This window comes from Sinocyclocheilus grahami, unplaced genomic scaffold, assembly GCF_001515645.1.
Source record: "Sinocyclocheilus grahami isolate Dianchi unplaced genomic scaffold, SAMN03320097.WGS_v1.1 scaffold161.1, whole genome shotgun sequence".
NCBI lineage: Eukaryota > Metazoa > Chordata > Actinopteri > Cypriniformes > Cyprinidae > Sinocyclocheilus > Sinocyclocheilus grahami.
Window position 1 is genome coordinate 995425 of NW_015505340.1, and position 25420 is coordinate 1020844.

The 25420-nt window shown below is 37.9% G+C and overlaps 4 protein-coding genes across 4 annotated transcripts; 2 read left to right on the forward strand and 2 right to left on the reverse strand.

Moving 5' to 3' along the window:
- Positions 1–1822: 1822 nt before the first annotated feature.
- On the reverse strand, positions 1823–5771 carry LOC107592962 (vascular endothelial zinc finger 1-like). Its single transcript, XM_016282550.1, has 4 exons — positions 5008–5771; positions 4102–4171; positions 3840–4005; positions 1823–2763 (listed from the first exon to the last, which is right to left on the reverse strand). Exons 1-4 carry the CDS (start codon positions 5769–5771, stop codon positions 2399–2401), a joined length of 1365 nt encoding a protein of 454 aa, XP_016138036.1. The 3' UTR covers positions 1823–2398.
- A 6890-nt stretch (positions 5772–12661) lies between these two features.
- LOC107592926 (gap junction delta-2 protein-like) lies at positions 12662–13714 on the forward strand. Its single transcript, XM_016282510.1, has one exon. It carries the CDS (start codon positions 12662–12664, stop codon positions 13712–13714), a length of 1053 nt encoding a protein of 350 aa, XP_016137996.1.
- Positions 13715–14867: 1153 nt separating this feature from the next.
- Positions 14868–19459, reverse strand: LOC107592930 (ras-related protein ORAB-1-like). Its single transcript, XM_016282517.1, has 6 exons — positions 19446–19459; positions 19114–19186; positions 18774–18869; positions 15396–15491; positions 15186–15317; positions 14868–15089 (listed from the first exon to the last, which is right to left on the reverse strand). The coding sequence occupies exons 1-6, from the start codon at positions 19457–19459 to the stop codon at positions 14868–14870; spliced, it is 633 nt and encodes a 210-aa protein (XP_016138003.1).
- A 4793-nt stretch (positions 19460–24252) lies between these two features.
- Positions 24253–25188, forward strand: LOC107592963 (olfactory receptor 52J3-like). The gene has a single exon (XM_016282551.1). It carries the CDS (start codon positions 24253–24255, stop codon positions 25186–25188), a length of 936 nt encoding a protein of 311 aa, XP_016138037.1.
- The last annotated feature ends 232 nt before the right edge of the window (positions 25189–25420 follow it).

Sequence of the window (25420 nt, forward strand, 5' to 3'; positions counted from 1 at the left end):
ACCAATGTTAATGTTCTAATACAAAAAGTCTTATAAAAGGTTATTTTACTTGTTTTTCCTTGCATGTGTCTATCATAACTACCACGTTCTGAGCTAAATGTTTTTACAAAGATATACATTCATTGGCCTTCACATGGGTTTGCCAATTTAATCAAAAGGACATGAAAGGCCTGGACTCTCCAATCCAAAACCGAACACAAAGTCTTTTCTTGTTTTTCCCCTATTAAATGTTCTTTAAAAGATACTGATGCATAAGGAGTAACTTCATGAGCAATACTTTATAGGATATTAAAAAAATAACAAATTCATAATTCCTCAAACATGGCAACTTGATATTTCATATGCAAAATAGATTCTAAATCTCCACACACATTTGGTAAACAGTTAAACTGCAGTTGGCCGCCCAGACGGTTTCCATCGCTGAGCACTGCTCGTCTTATCAAAGAGAAGACTGATGTGTTTCACGGTGGCAGTTTCAGACATGCAGTTCAGGCACGGAAGTGACGCCATTGTGAAAGGACAAACATTTAAAATCACAAGCACAATTAAAACCCCTTTCGTTTGTTTTTTTGTTGTTGTTTTGTAGTGTTTTCTGTCACATTCCTCGAATTCCAGTTCTCGGTCGAAATAATCCACCTCTACCTCCACCTCTAAACAAAACAAAAACGTAAAAAAGGCCAGAGCGATTTTAGCTTTCACATCCCTACATGTAAGTCCATGTAATACAAACTTAAGATCACAAATGCTTGGCTACCAGGTCAACGCTGGTTGGGAAACACTGGGGGTGCGAGTTAACACAAACTAAACCTTTTTCAGGCGATTTACGCCCAGGCGGTGGTAGCTATGACATCATCATTTAAAGTACAATCACATTCAGCTGGTTTTACTCTTTGTTTGAGACTCATTCACATCACATAAGCGCACGCAACCCTGATTTAGAGGGCCACGTGTGACTACATACCTTGCATCGGTTTACCCATATCATAACATAAAATGGACACGACAGCTGTCCGGCTCGGTCAAAATGAGGACTGAGAAAGGTATATTGCTTTTATATATCCAACACAGAGAGGAAAATCAAAGAGAAAAACTAGTTTGGGGATATCTGCAAAAGCCGATTCTGTTATTTTTAAACAGGGTTACTCTGAACAAGATGACAAACCCTGAAAATTTGAAGGCAGTTTTGGTTTTTACTGTGACTGGGGTAAACGAACAAGCAATAGAGGTTAACTTTCTGCTCCTGCGACGGACGATCACGTCAACGGCTGAAGAGTATATGACACCTCGACCTCTGAGGTGCGTCTCAGTTTTCGCCAATAAAGGGAACTATGTTTAGTGTGTTAATTGCGTAGAAAATTAGGCATGGAAAAAAGCGTTAGGCGCGATTCGGTCCGTTACAGGAGCAGAGTAAGTTGGGACACCCTCAGCAAATTTCCTGAGCAAAAGGTCCTAAGGAAAAACAGCCCTCGTCCTTCAGAAAGGAAGAGCAGACACGTCACGGTTACAAAACTAAATGCTCTTCAGAATAAAAATGGACCTTTCAGTGATGAAGTCGGCCACTTGGTGACCAGGCATCTATACGAACACTCAAAATATTTGATCTAAAATAATACTGCCGTCAGAATAATCACCAAAGAGATATGTTCCAGTGCAAGATTGTAACTGTAAAATGTTCAACCCCACTAAGCAGAAGAATATCCCAGCTATTGAAACAGAATGTAATTATTCTACAATCAGGAATGACCAACTCCAAAGATTACCTATAAAGAATAATAATTATAATAATAATAATAATAATAAAAACACAGCTACAGATTAAAAGGCTTACAATGAAATGAGACCTTTTAAAAACTTATTCTACATTTTCCTCATTTGTAGAGTCTCCAAAAAAAAAAAAAAAAGCTCTCATCTTCCACTAATGGAAGCCACTGTCCCTTTTGTTGTACGTGACTCATTAAAATGCATAAAACTATGAAACACTGATAAGCAAGCTAACGTAACAAAAATAAAATCCTCACAGTAATATTTGTCGAAGTCCTTAAACCGTTAACACTAACAATGAAGCGGCGTCGCACTCCGCTTCTAACAGCCGACTGGCAAGGATTTTCTGGCACTAGAAAAGTGAAATCACCAAACATACAGGATGTCAGTCTTCCACTCCATGCAATAACTATTTTTTCTGTCCGTCTCTAAACTCTAGACAATCTGCTTATCTCTCAGCCGAACGAAGGAGACGCAAAGTGCCAGCTAACATCCGCATAATTCCTTGCAGCTGCGGATTGTCATTTTCCTACCCTCGCCATTCCTCCAGGCTCTTTTTTTCCCCTCACAGCTGGAGAGGAAGACTAAAACGGGAGACATGAGGTTTACTAGGAGACGGCGGGTGGGACGTTGGGTTCTACCAGGGCGGGGTGGATGGCAGGACCTGCGAGAGGAAAGACATGCTTTCCATCGGCCTCATGGCAATGTTGAGGGGACCAGTGATGTTCATTGACATGGGCGAGGTGATGGCGACGGGATGGGCGATGTTCATGGGCGCCGTGGCTGGGATGTTGACTGAGGCGATGTTGACGGGAGCAGTGATGGTGACCGGGTGGTGAAGGCTGACGGGGGAGGTGATGTTGACCGTGTTGGTGGTGATGTTCATCTGAGCGGCGATGGTGACGGGATGGCTGATGGCGCCGCGGTTCATGGCCATAGTGTTGGACGCGGTCGAAGAAGTGACTAATGTGGCTGAGGCAGAGTTGCACACATGGTTAGAGTCTGACCGAAAAAAGTGAAAAAGGAAAGAGTGAATAAAACATTGGGTTGATTTCTAGGGTTACACTGTGGTCAAGACAGAAAAAGCAGAATTCATTCATAAAGATGGTCTATGGTCAGTGTGAGAGTTTCGGGCTAGTAGCTGTATTGCCACTGAATATTTTACATTTATTGATCTTATACATCTATTTTTACATTTAGTTTACTGCGATGTATTACAAATTGCTGTTGCAAATTTGTCACCAACATAATTTTTTCTAGCTGGCTAGAATTTTGTCAAAAATGACTTGTGATAGTCTTGAAAGTGTCAGTGATACCGATTGGTTTGCAAGTTATGTTTTGCATTACATGCCTTTTTTTTTTAGCAAAAGCTTAACAACATTACCTTGTAAATAATTCTTTTTTTTTTGTAAAAATGTATATATTTTTATAAATACTTCTAGTAAATATAATACATTGATAAAGGCAAACGTTTCTAAAGAAAAATGTTTACGTTTTCTTTGTAAATAAAATTGTGGACTTTTTGGCAAAAATCAAATATTTTCTGAAAAATATAAATATTTCTAGTAATTAAAAAAATACATTGTTAAAATGTTTAGAAAAATGTTTCTAAAAGATAAATGTTTAATTTGTTTTTATTTGTAATGTAACAAGTAACATTTTACGAAAAATATAAATATTTATAGTAAATTAATTGTAGTAGTATTAAAATACATAATGTGGTGGGACTACTGAAAAGTAAACATCAGAACTGAAGAAAAATCCTTACAGTTGAGGCTAAATATCTCTTATTTTTTACCTAACCTCTACATATTTGAATATCTAACATTCACACTAGACAGCAGACATTTGTGGACCTTAAAAGGCCAATTTGGGGAAAATACTTTTTAGCACCAAATATTATGAAAAGTGAACAAAAAGGACGATTCCATTTTGTATTGGCAACATCAAATCACACAGATGGCAAACAATGAGGAGGCACTAATGTATGTGGCAGGATCAAGAGAAACCAGTGGCACCTCTCTCAGTGTGAAAGTCATCCCAGAAGACATCTGAAAATTTTTGGAGAATTGGCATACCTTTGTTACAAGGGGAGGTGAAGCCGGCCTGGCCGTGGGTCTTGAGGTGGCTGGTGATGTAGGCGGCACTCAGCATCTTCCCGCAAATGTTGCAGGTGACCTTGCCTTCATGCCGTATCATGTGTGAACGCAGGCGGTCTTTGGTGGCGAAGGCGGATGTGCAGGCCTGCAGTGACAGAAAGACAAATCAGTGAGTGGACGGAGTGCGATTGACCAATGAAGCACACAGGAAGTAACTTTGAGAATGCAGGTGCAGTCTTACCGTTACTTGGCATTTAAAGGGTCGTTCTGTGGAGTGTACATGCTTGACATGACAGCTAAGATGATCCGGCCTATTGGAGAGGAAATCGCATACAATAAAAAAAATTACGTCACTGTACATGGATAAGAATAAAACTTGAACTGATCTGAGCTGCATGATGACACTATTATTAGGGCTGCATGATAATGGTTAAACTGATAATCACAAGTAATCATGATTATTGTCATTTTACATGTCATTAGAATTATTGCAATTTCACATAAGCACAAATCAAGGTAACCAACTAAAATAGCATATTTTACCTAATCTAGTTTCCTGATGAATTAAATTTCCCAAATAAATTAACAGTCTTTACATTACGAAAACTGGTACAACAAGAAGCTTTCAGGCTGTATCGTACTTTCATTTGAGCAAAACATTGGGGAGGAAATCGCTGAAACTGCTGTGTTTTCAGATGCACTTTTTTCTCAAAGCAGAGATGGTTGCCAGGTTGGGAAGATTAATCGAATGGGCAGATTGGGGGATTAAGGGGATTTAAAATTTTGTCATCTGGCAACAGCAAGCATAAAAGCTTAGCTTGTGGAGGCTTGTCAAATGAAATTGAAACGTTTTCAGGATAAATAACCAATGGACAAATATTGCATATTAAGACACTATTGTCCTATGTAGAGATGCTTTACAGCAGAACTTGGAATTGTAATGAAGAATTTTAAAGAAGTTTGCATCATTGATTCTGCTATTTTCCTGTTATTACTGTGAAGCTGCTTTGAAACGATATGCATGGTATAAAGCACGATATAAACAAAGGTGATTTGACATGCAAGACATTCAAGACATAATGGTTTGTTCCTAAAATCAACCATGAGACATGTTTCTCTAAAGTCAGTCGTGACTTGCTGAAACTACCTAGAGAAGCCTTTCCCACAAACGGAGCAGATATACGGCTTGTGCACGCCACCGTCATGCGAACGCACGTGGTAGGTCATGCGGTCCTTCCTCTTGAAGCGCTGGTGACAGATGGGACACTCGAAGGGCTTCTCGTCCGAGTGCGAGAGCTTGTGGCGGTTGAGGTGGTAGACGTCACGGAAGGCCTTGCCGCACATCTCGCACCCATGGTTCTTCTTCACTGGTTTGGGGGGTTTCTTGGGCACGGCCGGCTGCTGCTGAGGCAGGACCGACATCACACCTGCGGCCGTGGATGCGGAGGTTGTGGCTGTGGTGAGGATCCCTGCCACTGTAGAGACATAGGAGGGGTTGCCATTGTTGTCGCGTGGCACAGTGGAAATGAGAGGCACCATGGTGGGCGCTGTGGTTGTCTTCTTGGGCCGTGACACCATCTTAATGCCCGTGTGACAGGACTCATGTCGCCGGAGGTGGTAACTGTCCCGAAAGGCCTTGTTGCAGTAGCCGCATATGAAGGGCGTCTTTGACTTGGGCTCCTTCTTTATTACCACCTGACCGCCGCCGCCACCACCTCCTCCCCCTCCGCTGCCCATGTTATCTTTGAGGAGGTCAGCCACACTGACTGGGGGTTTCTGGTCGAGCAGGATAGGAAGAACAGGCTTTTGATCCTGCGGCTCAGAGTTGAGCAGCGGCAGCAGGCTGTTCTGATGCTGGTGGTGGAGGGCTTCATTGGCCTGCTGGGATAGAAAGAGAAGACTTCTTAGCATGTTGAACATTTCTTTGAAGCTTTTAGACATAAAACAAATGGTTGGTAAGTTTTTTAAAAATGTTTTTGAATGTTGATTTTATTTGATCCAACATACAGTAAAACAGAAATATTGTAAAATATTTTTAGTGTTTTCTGCTTTAATATATTTTAAAATGTAATTTATTCTTGTAATGCAAAGCTGAATTTTCAGCAGCCATGACAGTCTTCAGTGTCACATGATCCTTCAGAAATCATTTTAATATGCGGATACTTTTTTCCAGGATTAATTGATGAATAGAAAGTTGAAAACAGCATTTATTTGGAAATAGAAATCCTGTGTAACAGTAGAAATGTCTTCCCTGTCAATTTTGATCAATTTAATGCATCCTTGCTGAATAAATGTATTAATTAATTTTTTAGGAAATACTCATAGCCCGAGCTGTGAAAAGCCTGGCTGTGATATTATGGGCCAGTGTTGCTATTGGCCAGTATGAGGTAGACACGACATCAGCTGAGAGACGGTGTTAAATGTTTAGCAAAAATAGAAACTGACTCATTTCCAGGGCATCTGTGCAACTTGGAAAACAAGAGAAGCCCTGACTGGGACTAAGCAGGGGTACAGTCAGCTGTTCAGCAAAGTGCAGGATGACCAATGAGATATTAGAGAGAGTGAGAAAGCTAGACAGATAGTGAGGGAGAGAGAGAATGAGAAGGAATGTGGATTATAATGCATTCAGATGTAAGAGAACATGCCAAAAACGGTCCATAAAAAGCAACACACTTTAAGAGGAGAAAAAGCAGATGCATAAAAAAAAAAGACGTAATTCTTGGCAACCCTAATCCCAGAGTGACTAACAGGAATCCTTGGATCACGTCAGGGCAAGATGCATGTGTGCAGACGTGTGCATCATATCAGAGACTTCAGTGCTTTTGCAAAATAAATTGACAGCTTCCTGCAGCCTGCAAACATAAATCTACTGCATGTAAAATGATCTGAGCCTATAATGAAAGCAGTTCCTCATGTGACTGGCCTCACAGGCTCAGGACGTTCTGCTAAACTTACATCATGTCATACGCAAAACACACATGGTGAGACTACATGATCAAAGGAGCAAGTCTGAAGGCAGAATGTTCACATGGCATTTTACTATACAACAAAAGTGAAGGTAAGACGTGTTGTCAAGCACCAAAAATGACAAAGCGCTGAAAAATATCCAATGCATTCCATAAATTCTTGCAGTTCTTAAATCTCATTTGCATATTCAAACATGGCAAAACAAGATGTCAATCTTTGTTATTGGCACTAAACATTTTCAAACTAAATGTTTGAAAATGTGGAAGTGCAAACGACATTTGAGAGCTACTGTGGAGGGGAAAACCATCCGTTCATGACAAAAAGCTACTTTTACATCCTTAAAAAAATCCTTAAAAAAAACATGGAATATAGTGCAGTCCAACTAATACAGTATTATTACAGTAGGGCTGTGCAAATAATCGAATCGATTCATTGCCGATTTTGAAAGCTATGTTGCGTAGCTTGTCAGTGATCTACAGCTCTGTGTAGTAAATGCCGCTCCACCTGAACGCACGTGCTGGAGATTTACTACTAATCACAAAACCAGCTTTACGGACGAGATGCGCATGAAAATCGCATTCGATTATTTGCACAGCCTTATATTACAGTAATTCAATTTTGGAGTATGACAGCATTTCTTTCCATTCAATTTCATTGTGAACAGGCAGTGTGAAAATTCTTCTAAATTAGTTTCGTGCTCCACAAAAGAAAAACGAAATCTCATATTGGTTTAAAATGACACAAGAGTCAGAAAACGACGCAAATAATGTTTTTTTTGCGGGGTAAACTATTAAATACCACAATGGATAGGAGAGGAAAAACTAATGTTTTTTTTTTGTTTTTTTTTTAGTGTTGGCCATTTGGTTAAATACATTTGAAAACTACACAAAACCACAACATAACATCATTATAAATTAAAGAACAAACAGCGAATTGGATTACAGACAATTTCTTTCTTTTTTTCCCCTAAAAACAACCCTTAATGCATGGCCTAAAACAAGAGCAGTTGAAAGTCTACACGACTATTAGGCTCCCCGTTTTGCAGCTGCCTGCATTGTCCCATTGGTCACGGCATCCAGTTGGTGGGGTGGGCGGGTGGACATTCACCAACACAATTGTATCACTGAGGAAATATCGTTAAGCCTACAGTAATGAGAGACCTGCAGGCTGGACCTGCCTCCGAAGACGGTCTGGGAAACGCTATGCCACGTTAAAGCTTACAGGCTTAACATTATCCTAAAAGTATGTAAGAACAGAGATGTTCAGGTTGCGTTTTCACATAAAAGCCCCGTAAGGAGGTCTTTGTGAGCTTGATTAGGTGACCTCGCTCTACAAAATGTGCAATTAGATGGGACGTGGCTGCTTTTGGGGCTAAGTGATTTGAACACTGTTAACCCAGCACTATTTGCTGGTATGAGTAGTACTGTTAGCAGTCGTTCTGTGAGTATATTTGTATTCGGACATATTCAAATTTGCCAAGCATCAAGTGTTCAAACAGTGACAGCGGGCTGCTCTTCACGCTGCTTGGATGATTTTGATACAAATCTGCATTGAAGGCTGACGTCACTCCAACAGAGATAATATAAAGGTTGAGCTGCGCACATACAAACGCAAGAACACTGTTAGGTACTTCAAAACGCAGACCTTAATCTGACAAGTGTGACTAAATGCAAAATGAAATCTGAAGCAAACTTACTGCACTTAAAATATGCTGCTATTATTTGTGAGCCTATATTTGAATGATGTTATTGGTACATAGGTTAATCGGCATTGTTTGCATACATATATATATATATAAACTGACACACTCTGATCTGCTGCATAAGCCTCAAAAACTTTAACCTTGATCGGTGAAGATGGCAGATGCACGGTTAAATCAGTTTAAGCCTATTACAGCCATTCCTGTTGGTAAAATAGAAAAAAAAAATTGCTTAATGCCAAAATGAAACATCTGTGGTATCAAAACCAACATATCTGCTTATGTAACCTGTCAAAAAAATGAAGGAAAGAAAAAGAGTGAGAAGAATTCCTTTCCTCTAAAGACAGAAGCCAGTGAATCAGATTCTTGTTTGCTGCAGACGGATTAGGAGATGCCTGTTGGGAGCCGGACAATGCCTTGCTCATGAATAACCTCTGACGCCTGCAGAACAATGAGGAGTGACACGCTAGACTATCGTCTCATTAGATGCTTTATCACATGGGTGGAATCAAGCAGAACAAATTAAGCACTTTTTACACCAGTTTTAATAGGTCTGTAAACTAAATCACTGATCTTGTGCTTTTAAAACTGATCAAAGTTTATTAAGGTGTAAAGATTGAATAAACACAACGATATTAGGGAGTTATTATAAGGCATTTTGGAAGAACATTTTAAGAAACATTGTGTTGTTTATCTCTCAAATGGTTAGTGAATTCTGATCCGTTACTGACAATATCCAGATCAGCATATGTGGTAAAGCTTACAGAAAATCAAATATGGATTATAACTGGTGAATGTAAGATGTTGGATGATGTAAGGAGCGTACAGAAACTTCTGAGGATCCTTCTGTAGACAAACATGCATAATGTGGTCAAGGAAGTTTCAGATAGTGTCTAACAAAGAATCTATGCTAAATCTTATGTTGGAGCCGATTTCAAAATTGTTTCAGTACATGTCAAATTAAAATAATTGTTAAGAGGATGTTGATGATGATGAAGCACACATCGAAGAAGATATAAGCCTTTCTAACGTTAACTCACAACAACATTTTTGGACATTGTCTTCTTCTATTTCCAAGTAAATGCATTTTGGGAAACTTTTCTGGAACAAGGCCTAGAGCCGTAGAGCGCTTTAAATGTTTTCTCTCCCAAGGGAAAAGTTAATAGAAAAAGCTTCGAGTCACTACTTTCTTCTACTCCTAATAATTGGACTAAGCTGAACTTAATATACATACATATTTAACCAATATTTATACTTTTCTTCTTATTCTTTAGCTTTACTGTAGCTAAAACAGTAGAGTATAGTGCTAGCAACACAATGGTCATGGATTCAATTCCCATGGAAAGCAAGAACTGAAAAAAATGTGCCAAGTAGCTTTGGATAAAAGCATCTGCCAAATGCAGAAATGTTACCATTGGTTCCACTGATAAATTGCATCATTCAGTGGATCTCTAAAGAATAGCACCTAGTAATTCCAATGCATTCAACAGGAAACAAGTTTTCACAGGTAAAGTAGCCCAACTTATTTAATATATTGATTCTAAGTGAGAAATAAGACTGCAAAACAACTTTGCATAAACAATAACTTGTAGTCCGATCATGTGTGTCAAAAATCAGAAATACATAAATGTCTAAAAATTGATTCCACATATCAATTATAAAACACAAACAAAAACAATCAATATCAATATGTAAAAAATAAGTGGATGATCTCTACGAAATCAAATTGATTCCTTCAGCAAACGACTTACAAAATGAGGAAGATCACAGGAATTCGCCATAAGAGTGAACAATATTTGTTACTTTTATGTTAAGTTAAAAATATAAGGTCATATCAGATAAATGGTAAAAAGAGTTGCATGCTGACAATAACAGCCATAACCTAAGCATTCCTATTTCAGCATAAACATGCAGATTCCCCATGCATCAGAGAAAAAGCTTTTGCACCTCACTTACATACCAATGCAATGCATGCTTTAACAATATCAATCATTACATTCATAAGCTTATGGATGTCAGCAGCATGAGCATGGGCTGGCTATACAGCGCAGTTCAATTTCAAAATGAACACCTTTTTAAGGCTGGAAAGAGAAAATAAGTCAACATTTAAGAAGTGTTTTCAAACTTATTCAAACAACGACTGTTCATAACGACTGTGAGACTTTAGGGCACCATAATAGTGAATTTTGGGGTATCTTAGTAGTGTTCGAAATTCTGAAAAGAACCTATAAAGTATTTTTGTCATCATATGCACATTCTATGCGATTATGATGTCTAGGTAGGCAGCTGAGAAGATCTTGAAACACAGCCATTCTCCCTATGTTCCCTCCAATAAAAGTAGCCAGGGGAGCTGCGTTAACAGTGAATACAAATAAATACAAGGAATTAAGGAGAGCCATGAAGATCGATTGATTGAGGGGGGGGGGGGGGGGGGAAGATTGTGTGTCGGGGGCAGATGGTGAGGTAGTGAAATCACTGACAATGTGCAAAATGTTAACTGTAAAATGCGTCTGTCTGTCTGTCTTTTTTCTTCTTTTTATTTTGCTTAATTTCACATAAAACATGTCATCCTCTAGCACAGCAGATGCAACTGTAACTTTAAAGTTATCAACTTGGCAGCTGTTTTCTTACCATGATTTTGAATTGCTGTATTGCACTTGAAAACTATGTAACGCATATCTAAATCCTTAATTCAAAAGAGTTCACAGAATTTACATTTTCTCAAAAGCGCTAAATAAGATCTTCATGATCAAATTGAGTTATTATTATTATATATAATATTATATACTTTTTTTGACCCAAAGGGTGACATTGTGTTGTGTGTTTATAATACATTTCAACATTAGGAAGCATGAGTTACTTGAACATATAGCAATAAGAAAAAGATGAGTGTAATGGGTCAGTAGATTAAATGTTGTCTATTTCCATATTGTGGTGTATGTGTTTAACTATTTATCATGTAGAAAATAATTTCATTAGATTTCACACTCCCAGAGCAGGTATAGGACAAAAGGAATATCTCATGAATTAGCATTGTTTCCCCATTCCAGCAGGTTCTTTTGAACAATTTGTTTGACTGTTCAGGGACATTCAGAGATGGTGCATCCCATTGTATTTTTAAATCTTTGTGACATTGTACATTGGGACTCTTTTTCTGAATACAGTACAATGAGGGTTTGGATAGATGCCTGTGGTCAGCCCATTTCCCCCGGCTCACTCATTGAGGACTTTTCCTGGTGACAAACAGACCTTTTTTTCAAATGTAGCAATGCAAATTGTGTTTTTTTTGCACATTTTGTCATTTTTGTAGACAAATTATCCAGAGGTAAGTGTATTTTCCTTGTCAATTTTACTATATTACTTTTGAAAGAGTGAGCCATTTTATTGTCCAACCAAATTAAATGACTGTAAAGAGGATATCATTCAGGATAATTGGACCATTTTCCCCAGTAACCTCAATGGCAAAAAGTGTCCCAGTTTACCTAAATTCACCTCTATGTAGATTACACAAGTAATCAAGCAATTATGAACCTTAAATACATTTAAAACATGAAAATGCATGATGAAGAACTTAAATGCACATAAATCAACATATTGGTATCACAAATTGAACTTTTCTAAAATATTGTTTTTAATTTGTCTAAATAGTAGATTATTTAACTCTCTTAAAGGAATAATTCACATGAAAATTTGCTGAAAATGTACTCACCCTCAGGACATCCAAGATGTAGATGACTTTCTTCATCAGAACAGATTTGGTGTAATTACAGCTGAAAGTTAAAATGCCTCAATGATGATTTGTTTCTTACAAACACAGAGCTTTTCACTTCACAAGATATTAATTGATGGACTGTTGTAGATTATTGTGATGGTTTTATCAGCCATTTGAACTTTCATTCTGATGGCACCCATTCACTGCAGAGGAGCCATTGGTGAGCAAGTGATGTAATGGTGATGTAGTGATGTTAAATTTCTCCTCTTGGATGGCCTGAGAGTGTGTACATCTTCAGCAAATTTTCTATTTTGGATAAAATATTCTTTTAAAAAAAATAAAATTTTATGCAATATATTAGATGACAACATAACAAAATATCTTTGCCTTTCCACTATTTCCTTGTTTTCTCCAGATTAAAAAATGGGGGACTGGTCAATTCTGGGCCGCTTTCTAACAGAGGTTCAGAATCATTCGACAGTCATCGGTAAGATCTGGCTGACGGTGCTCCTGATCTTTCGCATCCTGCTGGTGACCCTGGTTGGAGACGCTGTGTACAGCGATGAGCAGTCCAAGTTCACTTGCAATACACTGCAGCCGGGCTGCAACAATGTCTGCTACGACACTTTTGCCCCCGTCTCACACTTGCGCTTCTGGGTCTTCCAGATTGTGCTGGTCTCAACACCTTCCATCTTCTACATCATCTATGTGCTGCACAAAATCACCAAAGATGAGAGGCTGGAGACAGAGAGGGTCCAGGCAGAGGCCAAGCACCCCGTGGGAGACTATTCTGGGCAGCTGGACGGGGACGGTGTCAGAATGGGCTATGGACCCCAGGGAGAAGAATGGGGTGGTCAGGATGAGGAAAGCGTGGAGCAAAATCTCCTGCAGGATGATTTCGGTGAGGTTGGCAAGGATCCAACCACACTCTCCAATCAGGTTCTCCTCATCTATATTGTTCACGTCCTGATCCGCTCCATCCTAGAGATCACGTTCCTTGTCGGTCAGTACTACTTGTTTGGATTTGAGGTGCCTCATTTGTTCAGATGCGAAACAGATGTGTCGCGAGCCACTGAAAAGACCATTTTCCTTAATTTTATGTTTAGCATCAGCCTGGGTTGTTTTCTCTTGAACATTGTGGAGCTTCACTACCTCGGTTGGATCTACATTTTCCGCTTGCTGTGTGCTGCCTGCTTCCTGTGCTTCAGGCCAGAGAGGGAGCTGTACTCTCAAAGCAACCCTTTGCTGCTACGCCTCAGACACTCAATGCGGAGCAGGCTGATCCTGCAGTCCCCCACAACCACCCTGTCTGAGGAAAAGACGGGGACAGCTTTGCTTTCACATGGCCCAGCCATCTCCTTCGAGACTGACTCTACTCTTGAGTGCACCTCAAAGAGGAACTCAGAGGAGAGGGAACATATGAGGCTGAAACTGGCCAACATGGCTAGATTTACTGGCAAAAAGTCCTGGTTGTAATGTGTATTGATGGTTTTTATTTTCATGTTTTGTCATGTTGCAACGTTCAATGCCATTTTGTGTTTGATTCAAATGCTTGCAATGCTTGAGCTAACAAGTTTCGCCCTTTTGTAAATCAAGATATGCACCTTTCAAAAATGAATATTATATATTCAGCTGTGTCGGGATATGAACATCAAATTATAAATGTATATTACATCTCCTTAATTACTTGACTATTATTTCACTAATGAGATCTATGAGATAATGACCATGATTTATAGTTTTTCTTTTTGACACATATGATGTAGTGTCATGCACAACAACTCTTGGGCCTGTGCTTTATCTGCGCATGTAATACTTGCACATTAGTTTGATCTGAGTGTTTATTTAGATTCATATGCAGTGCAAATGCTTCTGTATATGCACTGCACAGTGAGAGATTGCTTGATACTCAAAAAACGTTTACATTTTAATGTACATACATTTTTCTTTTTTGAGAAATTGAAAAGTAAATATATTTAAGCTGATCTTCTCTTAGATTTCAAAGAAATGTTTCTTTTAAAAATAGGGCATATAGTATCAGAAATATATATACTATACCGTGAAAAAGTTAAAATGTATTCAATGTATCCTGAAAAAAAATATCATGGTTTCTACAAAATATTAAGCAACACAACTGTTTTCAACATTGATAATAGTCATAAATGGTTCTTAAGCAGCAAATCAGCATATTAGAATGATTTCTGAAGGATCATGTGACAATGAGTACTGGAGTAATGGCTGCTGAAATTGTAATAATATTTCACAATATTACTGTTTTTACTATATTTTTGATAAAATAAATGCAGTGTAAATGTGACTTCTTTTAAAAACATTAAACATTTTTTAGCAACTTCTAACTTTTGAATGGTTGTGTGTGCTTATTGGTTTTGTCCATCAACAAAAAGAGAAAAGAGCACTTAACGTAGAATAATGGATGCTTGATCAGAAAATGATTTACAGAAACATTTTCAAAGGCATGTATCATTTTCATTAGCTCATTAGAACATGGAAACATAGAGTCAATGGCTTATTTTACATTTAGAAGGAAAAAGAAGGAAAAAGAGAAACACATAAAATGATAAACAAAAATATTGATTTATATTATCCTGAATTTAAAAGATACCGAACACTAACAACAAGAGCTGACCTCCTCAGCTACTGACTTCTCTCCACCAGGCCATAGTGGGGCACTGTTTATTTTGGATCCCATTTTAACAGTTTCACTCTGAACACTGTCTGTCCCGATCCTCTTCTGGATTTCAGAGGCCATTGTTAAAAATGCCTTCTCTACGTTGTTTGCGTTCTTGGCACTTGTCTCCAGAAATTGGATTTTGAGTGACTCAGCAAATTCCTGAAAACAGTACAAACGAAGGTTAAAATATTAGCTTAGATCTGCCATTCCTGTAGAACAGACTTTACAACAAGTTTGCATAAGCAGACGGCTTACCTTTGCTGTGGTAAAGTCTACCACCTTTTTTGAGGCAAGATCACTCTTATTACCCACTAGCAACTTGGAAACATTTTCACATGCGTAGCGATCAATTTCTTCTAACCATTGCTTCACATTGTTGAAAGACTCCTGTAAAATCAAAATACTTTGTTAAATATTCGCTGTACTCAAAATGTTATAACATTCTGTAATATTTAAAAGTATTACCTGCTCGGTGACGTCATATACAATTATAATCCCATGTGCCCCTCGATAATAACTGGATGTTATTGTTCGAAATCGTTCTTGCCCTGCTGTATCCCACTTCAGGACAGAGAAACACATGAAACATTTTACAAAAACTCCTGTCATGTCTTGTTTTCATAGGAGTGCACAGCTGCGAGTTTGCTTGAGCCGTTTGCTCTCTCGTCTGTGTGCTCTGTTTTCTTGTTTCACATTGGAGCGTGGTATTCGGATGCCGGGACTCATGTCTTGTTCAGTTTTGGTTTTATGTCGGACTTCAGACACTCACGCTCCATGTTCTGTCTTGATGTGTTTTTGTTTTGTGTGAGCACATGGCTTGCGTTTTGTTTGTTACTGTGTGCCATGTGCTGTCATATCTACTGTCGTGACCCCGACATTCTTGTTATCTGATTATTTGTTCATTTGCCCCACCTGTCCTCTCTTGCTACCTGCCTTGTTTGCTGCCTATTTACTAGGGGCCAAGCACCGAAGGTGCAGTGGCACCTATTGTCTCCGTTAGCGTCATTTTTCTTCTTCAGCAGTCTATGGCAGCCCATAGAACAGCTTGCGGGAAAGTTGTGAAATTTGGCACACTGATAGAGGACAGTCTCAACATTAAACACAGCAAGTTTGGAGTCTCTAACGCCAACTCTCTAGCGCCACCACTTGTCCAAAGTTGCAATTTCTTTATGCTAATAACTTTTGAACTATTAGGCACAAAATGAAAATCCTTGGCTCATGCCGAGTCGCATGAACACCAAAATTCAAAAATCGCAAGTTTTAGTTTTTTTCGCTATTTTTAATTGTTCGTAAACCCTACTTTTTCTAACTCATCCTAGACGGTTTGTCTGATTCTCACCAAAATTGGCTCAGATCATCTTCAGACCATGTTGGCAAAAAGTTATGGAATTCAAGTTGATTTGTCCAACCGTTCTCGAATAACGCACGAAGGAATTCTACGAAAAGCACGTAAAAATGGATGTGAGGCTATATCTCCGAAACAGTTTGGGGTATTGAGACCAAACTTGGTGTGTGTTATAACAAGCATGACCTGAGACTACCTGCAGTGTTTCGGCGCAGTGCCCCCTAGTGGTCAGGAGATATGAAAAATGCATATTTTTGCTTATAACATCTGAATGGTTTGGCCAAAAATAATAAAACTGGTCTCTTTAGATTCAGTGCATTATGCCGAGTTGAATCATATCAAATTTTCCCATGTCAGCCATTTTGGGCGTCGGCCATTTTTAATTTTGTCAAAAAATGCAATATTTTAAGAACGCTTAGACTTTGTTATTATGAAAATCGGTTTGCATCTTCGGCACCATGCCCTGATGACACTCAAAAAGTTTGGGCCGTTAGTCCAATTTTCACCAAATTTGACTCGGATCATCTTCAGACCAAGCTGGCAAAAAGTTATGGATTTCATGTGTATATATACGAAACGGTGACTCTCGACTCTCTGTGGTCATTAAAAAAAAAATCCCAGGATGTCTTTCAAAAAGAGAAGAGGTGTGACCTCGGCATCTTGGCCAAATTTGCCCATTGGCCTCTGATCCTCATGGCCTCCTAACCATCCCCATATCTGGTGATTGGCTTCATCACTCTGTCTCCTCTCCACCAATAAGCTGGTGTGTGGTGGGTGTTCTGGCGCACTATGGCTGCCGTTGCATCATCCAGGTGGATGCTGCACACTGGTGGTGGATGAGGAGATACCCCCTGACAATGTAAAGTGCTTTGAGTGCCTAGAAAAGCACTATATAAATGTAATTAATTATTATTATTATGTGCCCTTGTCACCTCACACTGACCACGCCACATCAATTTGGTAACAGCGCCACCTATTGGTCAAGAGTAATAAACCATTCATTAACCATCAATAATTACATTCATAAAAATGCTAATAACGTTTGATTGCATTAGCCTATTGCAATGAAACTGGTCTCAAAATATTCCTTGGCTTATGCCGACAACAGACATGCCAATTTTCCGGTAGCAAATCTGAACTGCTTGTCGGCCATTTTGATTTTGGTTTTTGTACAGCGCCACTACAAATTTTAGGCATAGTGCCAAACTGCATCTGAGGCTGTATCTCTGCAAATATTTGACATATTTGCACCAAACTTTGTATGTGTCATTGTCACCTCACACTGACCACGCCACATCAATTTGGTAACAGCACCACCTATTGGTCACGAGTAATAAACCATTCATTAACCATTAATGATTACATTTACAAAGATACTAATAACTTTTTATTGCATTAGCCTATTGCAATGAAACTGGTCTCAAAATATTCCATGGGTCATGCCGACAACATACATACCAATTATGCCAGAGTAAGCTGAACTTCCCGTCCGCCATTTTGATTTATACTGAAAACCTACTTTGTTTAACTCCTTGCCACTCGTTGGTCCGATTTTCACCAAAATCGAGTCAGATGATCTTCAGACTGTGCTGACAGAAAGTTATGGATTTTGTGTCAACAGACGAAACCGTTTTTGTACAGCGCCACTACAAATTTGAGGCATAATGCCAAACTGCATCTGAGGCTATGTCTCTGCAAATATTTGACATATTGACACCAACCTTTGTAAGTGCATTTGTCACCTCACACTGACCATGCCACAATAATTTGGTAACAGCGGCACCTATTGGTCACAAGTGATAAGCCAATAAATCATATTACTAATGGTTGTATTTATGATTTTTCAGCCATTTCAATTACAATCATCCTAAAATTGCTTTTATTACTCATTGTTGCATTTGGTCTGATGCTCCATGCCATGCTTAGCTCCTCATTTTGCCTCTGGAGTGCTTGGCCCCGCAATTGCTGCTTGCAGCTATATTTTCTCCTTGTGTTTGCAGTCCGGTGCCAGTTCATTGTCTAATGCTCCCTTGTTGGTTCCCATCTTGTCCCGCCCTCCCTGATCCTGCCTTGCCTTGCTTTGCCCTGGCCTGCCTGCCTGCTTTCCCCTACAGGGTAGTTTTTTTTTTTTTTTTTTCTTTTATTAATAAAAACCCATCTACTGTACTCTGCACAATGATTCCTTGCTTCATCCCTTCACCCAACCCTGACAATGTTATTAGCAAAAAAAGATTAAGAAGATGTGAGTATATCATTCTTCATCCAAGTATTTCGGGCCAACTCTTAAGTGAATGGTTAGTAAGTTAATCAGCAAGGTATCAGTTTTTGTCACTTTATAAAAATAATTTGATTTTAAATATTTTGTTCCACAAACGTTTGTTTAAAACAGATGTAATAATTAGATAAAACAAAAAAGCATCTCAGACACAGCCAGACACAATCCAACTAGTTAAGTCTGAATATGAACGTATAAAAATGTCTGTAATATCTATACTCACAATCTGCAGTTTAACAGTCTTCCCCTCCATTTCGATAGTTCTGATTTTAAAATCTACTCCAATAGTGCTGATGTAGCTCTCTGTATAAGTGTCATCCTGTTGGAATAATTGTGTCAACAACAGAATTATCAACTCATTTTAAAATCTATAACGGTCAACACTTCTTTAAAAAAGTTTTACATTGAAAAAAAAAAACACACAACAACCACCAGCACATAGATTTGAAACATCATGATAGTGAGGAAATAATAGAAAGTTTTTACATTTTTGGGTCAACTACTTTAAATGATTCACTGAAGTACATTTAAACAGAAAACGATGGGTAAAATATTTAGCTTACAGAAAACCGTAGAAGTAAACATGACTTTCCCACACCAGAGTCCCCAATCAGCAGCAACTTGAACAGGTAGTCACTGAGAAAAACATTATAATATTATTAACATTTTATGTTACCGAACTGGTGTCCATGCTCAAATTAAGCTGCATCTTATTTCCTTTTTATTTTTGGGCAAAATTGGTAATACTAATATCAATGGCACAAATTAGAGGCCTCCTCTATTCACTGTAATTTTGAAGAAAGTCTGTCGACCGTTAATAACACAATGTATTGTAAACAAAAATCTAGCACCACAATAATGTAGACAAACAATCTTTAGAGCCAAAACTACTTACTACTCAGGATTCATCCTTAGGGTTATTGATAGCAGGATGCTGTGTAAACGTGTTTCAGTTCGATTATCTTGGTTCAGCTGGTTTGTGTCCTTGGAAATGCAAACAGCCACAACCAGTGAACTCAGATACTGCTCCATCATTTATTCAATCCTTGATCAGGTTACAAAGTGGCCATTACCTGTTTCTTAAAGTTGCAGGCCTGTAGTAGTGACAACAAGCATGATAGGCATGGCATATAGAAAAGCATATGTTGGTTTCTGCTAAATTCTGAAGACATGAAGTTGTCCATGAATTATGTAACTGTACCAACCACCAAACATGATGTTATCATTATAAGTTAATGACTACAAAAGCAAAAACACAACAAATAAAGTCATAAAGCTCATGAAATTCATATTAACAGGCAAGAAAAAACTGTGAACCCAGTGAACAGTGAACTTGTAATAGCAAACCACTGCCGCTAGAGGACACAGAAGAATGAGAGAATCCACTCACCTCATAGTTGAATATTAGTCAATGAAAGATAATACATTCCACAATATTATTACATAACAGAAGGGTTATAAAAGTGTATAATGTTGTATATTTTTTATATAGATTTAGTCAAAATAATTATCTGAAATAAAAAGGTGTATGTTTTGTTTGAGAAAATGTGTCTGAGGATTAGAGGTTTGACAATTATTGAAGACATCACCACAAATTATTAAATAATGTACAATCTAATGTACTTTTTAAATATATTTTATGCTTCACCCTTTATGACTGTCATGCTGAACATTTTGAATTGTTTTTAGAATGTTTGAATAATTTGAACCAGGCACATATTTTCAGGTCTGTCGATGTTACACAGTGTAGTTGCTATTTTTTTTTAATTAAATATACTTTTATTTTCATACTTTTGTTTTTACATTACAATTTTATCTCTTAGAAATGTCATACAGTCATATGGAACAGTTATGGCAATAATATTGCTGCAAACAGATACGGAAACAACAAAACAATGCAGGCCAAGAGATCCAAGAGGGCCAATTAATGTGTTCCCTGGACTCTAATACACTCAAAAGGCCTATATGAAAATAATGCACTTCATGAAGTCATGTATTGCTTTTCCTTATAAAGCTCAGGAGACCCTTCCAACAATGCTTGAAATTATCTGAATGTTCTTTCTTTATTTTCAGAAATTCCATATAATAAGACTCAAACTGTTTACAGGTCTACGTACAGCAACATTGATAAACAATTAGTTCCACTCATAGAGGTCTAATGTACTTCGACAGGGCAATTTGTTTGCATTCCTATTTAACTCAGTTGCAGACATGGCCTGGTAAATATCTAGAATGCTCCCATTTTTACTTCATCTTTTGAGCCAATCGTGTGACTGATCGCTCTGTATGACTCCTTGCAGCAGACAGGAAAAACATAGAAACGTTTGTTTAACACTTTTACTAAGAAGCCACTCCAAAAATAAGTGACAAATAAAACATTAAAAAAAACATTTGATCAAAGTACATGGCTATTTTTAATTGGTGTCAATGTAAAAAGATACTTTTTGGGTGTGTAGGTTTAGTTACAGACCAGTAGGGGCAACCTGGGATATGCTACCAGTAACTCTACAACATTTAAAGTGACCTGAGGCTTAATTCACTTACTCAATTCAGGCCCTTGGTCTCTACAGTCTTAATCAACTCACAGCAGCTTTCCCTTGACCAATGTTTCACAGACTTAATTAATATGTTTCCCCTCTGATCTTTAGTCCCAGTAGGGTCAGTGTTTTCATGGTATACCTTGACATAAATCTAAAGAATTCTGGATTCCTATAGACCTGTGTTTCTCATTATGGCATATTTTATGTGTCTAACTAATTTGACACTCCCAAATCAAGTTCAGGGAGCTCTGTGCTAATGTACTAAGAAATATATCAAGTGAATCAGACTGTTATAGAAAGGAAACATCCACAATGTGCAGTATGGGGTTAATGATACAGAATTATAGATATGTATATTACTGAGATAGTTCAGTGACTCTCACTAAATTTGTTCATGTTATGCATTCTCAGTACAAATAAATTTGTGAACTGAAGGCTGTGATCTGACAATGATATGTCTCAGTTCATGATAGAAATATTACATAAAAGCAAAATTGTAAAAACTGTTCCCTTGGTAAGAAAGTCTCAGTTAAAAAGAACACTTGAGAACACTTGCAAGTATAAGGCTCTTTGACACAAATCCCCAAGGTTTTATTAGCAACAGTGTTTGCAGTTAGGGTGTTGGATAACTGGTGAATTTTCTTGAAGCAAGAGAGGTTTATTATCAAAGGATTTATTATAAGTGACAAAACAACTTATAATAAACTTATAATGACTAGAGGCCATTAATAGACTCTCCCACAGGTCTCATCAATGAGACATTTTAAGGTGATGAAATGGTCTGGCGTTCGTTTAAAAAACCCAGTAAATATATGGCAGGGTAAGTATTTAATATTATTCATATTTTCAGGAGCCTTAAATATAATGTACTGATTGAATTAAAGTACAGCTGTGGTCAAAATTTTACTTACACTTTGCAGTATCTGTAAAATGTTAATAATTTTACCAATATAAGAGGGATCATACAAAATGCATGTTATTTTTTATTTAGTACTGACCTGAATAAGATATTTCACATAAAGGATGTTTACACAAGAGAAAATAATAGTTGAATTTATAAAAATGACCCGTTCAAAAGTTTACATGTTTCTTGGATGATCCACAGCTGTTTTGTTTTGTGATAGTTGTTCATGAGTCACTTGTTTGTCCTGAACAGTTAAAATGCCTGTTGTTCTTCAGAAAAATCCTTACAGTCCCTCAAATTCTTTGGTTTTCCAGCATCTTTTGCGTATTTGAACCCTTTCCAGCAATGACTGTATGATTTTAATCAGAATCAGAAATCAGAAAGAGTTTTATTGCCAAGTATGTTTGCACATACAAGGAATTTGTTATAGTGTCACAAACTTCCAGTACACGGAGACAACAACAACACACAGATAATAAAAGTGAGATGTGAATAAAATACACATGCATAAATATAAACCACAAAAAAAGAATAAATTGTATGTACAGGTGTGCTATAGATGGAATAGGAATAGAATAAAATAAGTTGTAGGGATGTACTAGGGTTTAGGGTGATAAATAAGTATAAGGTTATTGCACATACTGTACTTTAATTGCACAATGGGAGAACATTAACTGTTCATGAGGTAGATTGCCTGGGGAAAGAAACTGTTCTTGTGCCTGGCTGTCCTGTTCGGTGCTCTGTAACGCCGACCAGATGGCAAAAGTTCAAAAACGCTGTCTGTATTTTGGCAGTTCACGGGAAAGTCCGGGTGTTGTTGTTCTGTCTCTGTGATCTGATCAGTGAGTTTCTGTAAAGCTGAGCTCACGTGTGCTTGCGGAGGGATGTAAATACTCACGAGAATGAACGAGTGAAACCCCCGCGGCGAATAGAATGGCTTATAGTTAATGAAAAGCTGTAAGCCCGAAAAATGAGAACATTGCATGGGCCCTACAACAAAACCAGCAGATAAACTTCTGGCCTGGGTCAAATAAACATAAATAAAGTGAATGTGACATCAGAACAGTACAAACACTGGAGAGCCAAACACTGCGGCGCCATCGTAATGGCCATCGATAAGATAAGATAAGATCTATCTTTTCACACTGAGGACAACTGAGGGAACCATTACAAAAGATTCAAATGCTCACTGATGCTTCAGAAGGAAAAACGATGCATTAAGGGGTGTAAACTTTTGAACAGAATGAAAATGTGTACATTTTTCTTATTTTGCCTAAATATAATATTTTTTTTATTTACTGTCCTTCAGAAGCTGCAGAAGATACTTACATGTTTCCCAGAAGACAAAATAAGTTCAATTTACACTGATCTTCAAATTCAAAAAGTTTACACCACGGCTCTTAATGCATCGTGTTTCCTTCTGGAGCATCAATGAGCATTTGAACTTTTTGTAATAGCTTTATGCAAGTCTGTCAGTTGTCCTCAGTGTGAAAAATGGATATCAAATTCATACAGTTATTGTTGGAAAGACAAAACAAAACAAAACAAAACAGCTGTGGATCATCCAGGTAACAACACAGTATTAAAGTGCCCCTATTATGGATTTTTGAAAATTACCTTTCATGCAGTGTGTAACAGCTCTAACAATTCAGGTGACATGTACATTTTTTTTTCACTTTTTCATAAAAGCATGAAACTTGGTAAACTTGTATAGTTTGCGGCCCTAAACATTTTCAGAAATGGAGCCATCGCAAAAACACCTTGTGGTTGCCATGGCGACCATTTTACTTTCCACCATAACCAAATTATGTATTTTGTGTCATAGCTCCTGAACCAAACATGATAACACAGAAAAGGTGATGTCTACCCCTATGTTTTGATGGTCAAGGATTACATGATACCATATACAAAAACATAAACTTATATGACGTTCTCTCTGTCATGCCCCTAAAACAGGACATCAAACCATGTTTGAGATTCATGGAATGTGAAAATTAACTGATCAGCTCTGGGCTGTGTCTTGAGGGGTTTAGATGTGGGTGATGTCAGAAATTTGGCTGTCTATATAAGACTAATGTGTTTCATTGTCCTTCATGATTGACTTCACTTTGTTGGTGTCAACATTGAAACTGTAGTCTCTTCTACTGCATGAGGTGAGAAACATTAATTATGTTGTCTGTCAAGTTATATTATGCAAAGATATTTTTGGGTAATTTGATATTAATATTTCCATTTTCCATAGACTTCACAGGGTCATAATGGAGAACTTATCCATTGTAGTCAGTTTTGAGCTGACCCTGGATCCATTTTCCATCCCTCCAGGAGCAAAATATCCCATGTTTCTCTTTGGCATCTTTATTTACATGTTCAGTGCTTTTTGTAATCTGACCCTGATGCTCCTCATTATTCTGACACAAAGTCTCCACAAGCCAATGCACTTCATTCTGTTTAGCCTCCCTCTGAATGATTTTATGGGAATCACTTCAATGCTTCCCAAGGTTCTCTCTGACATTGTGACGGAAACCAATAACACATATTATCCTCTCTGTGTGCTCCAGGGTTTTTTGCTCCACATGTATGGGGGAGGTGTTTTGTTAATCCTGGCTGCCATGGCTTTTGATCGCTATATTGCCATTTGCATGCCTCTGCGATATAATGCTTTCATGACACCCAGAGTTGTTATAACAATTGTGGCTCTTGTGTGGGGGTTTGACTTCTTATTTATTTGTGTGCTGTTTTCCTTGCAGAGAATGCATTCAAGATGTAGATCCCATATTGTAAATGTGTTTTGTGATAACCCTTCTCTTATTAAGCTGGCCTGTGGTAATACTATAGTTAACAACATCTTTGGCTTATTTACAACAGCCATAATGCAGATTATTAGTGTTTCCATTCAAATATTTTCCTATGTGAAGATTTTGATTGCCTGCTTGGTTACAAATAGGTCTGACGCAAAGAGCAAGGCCATCAACACCTGCGTTGCCCAACTGGTCATTTTCATCATGTATGAAATTGTTGTGACTTTCTACGTCCTGTCCCACAGGTTCTCAAATGTTAATGCAAACCTGCAGAAAATGATGGGGATGCTCATTTTTTTGGTGCCTCCTGTTATGAATCCAGTAGTTTATGGACTGAACAGCCATGAAATACGAAAACATTTCCTTAAAATCTTTCACAGAAAAATCTCTGCTTAAATGTGTTTTATTACATCACAGTTTGTGCCAAGATGTCTTGTAAAGCCTTCTGCTCATGTTCAAAGGCAATTCCAATAAATTATTTTTAAATATATTATGTAGTAAGTAGAGAGCAATTGCACAACAATTTTCACTTTTGAGTAAATTAATAAATTCACATTAACGCCAAGACCTATATACATTCAAAAATGAAAAAGACTGGTCTGCATTCTCTCTGTCTCTCTCTCTCTCT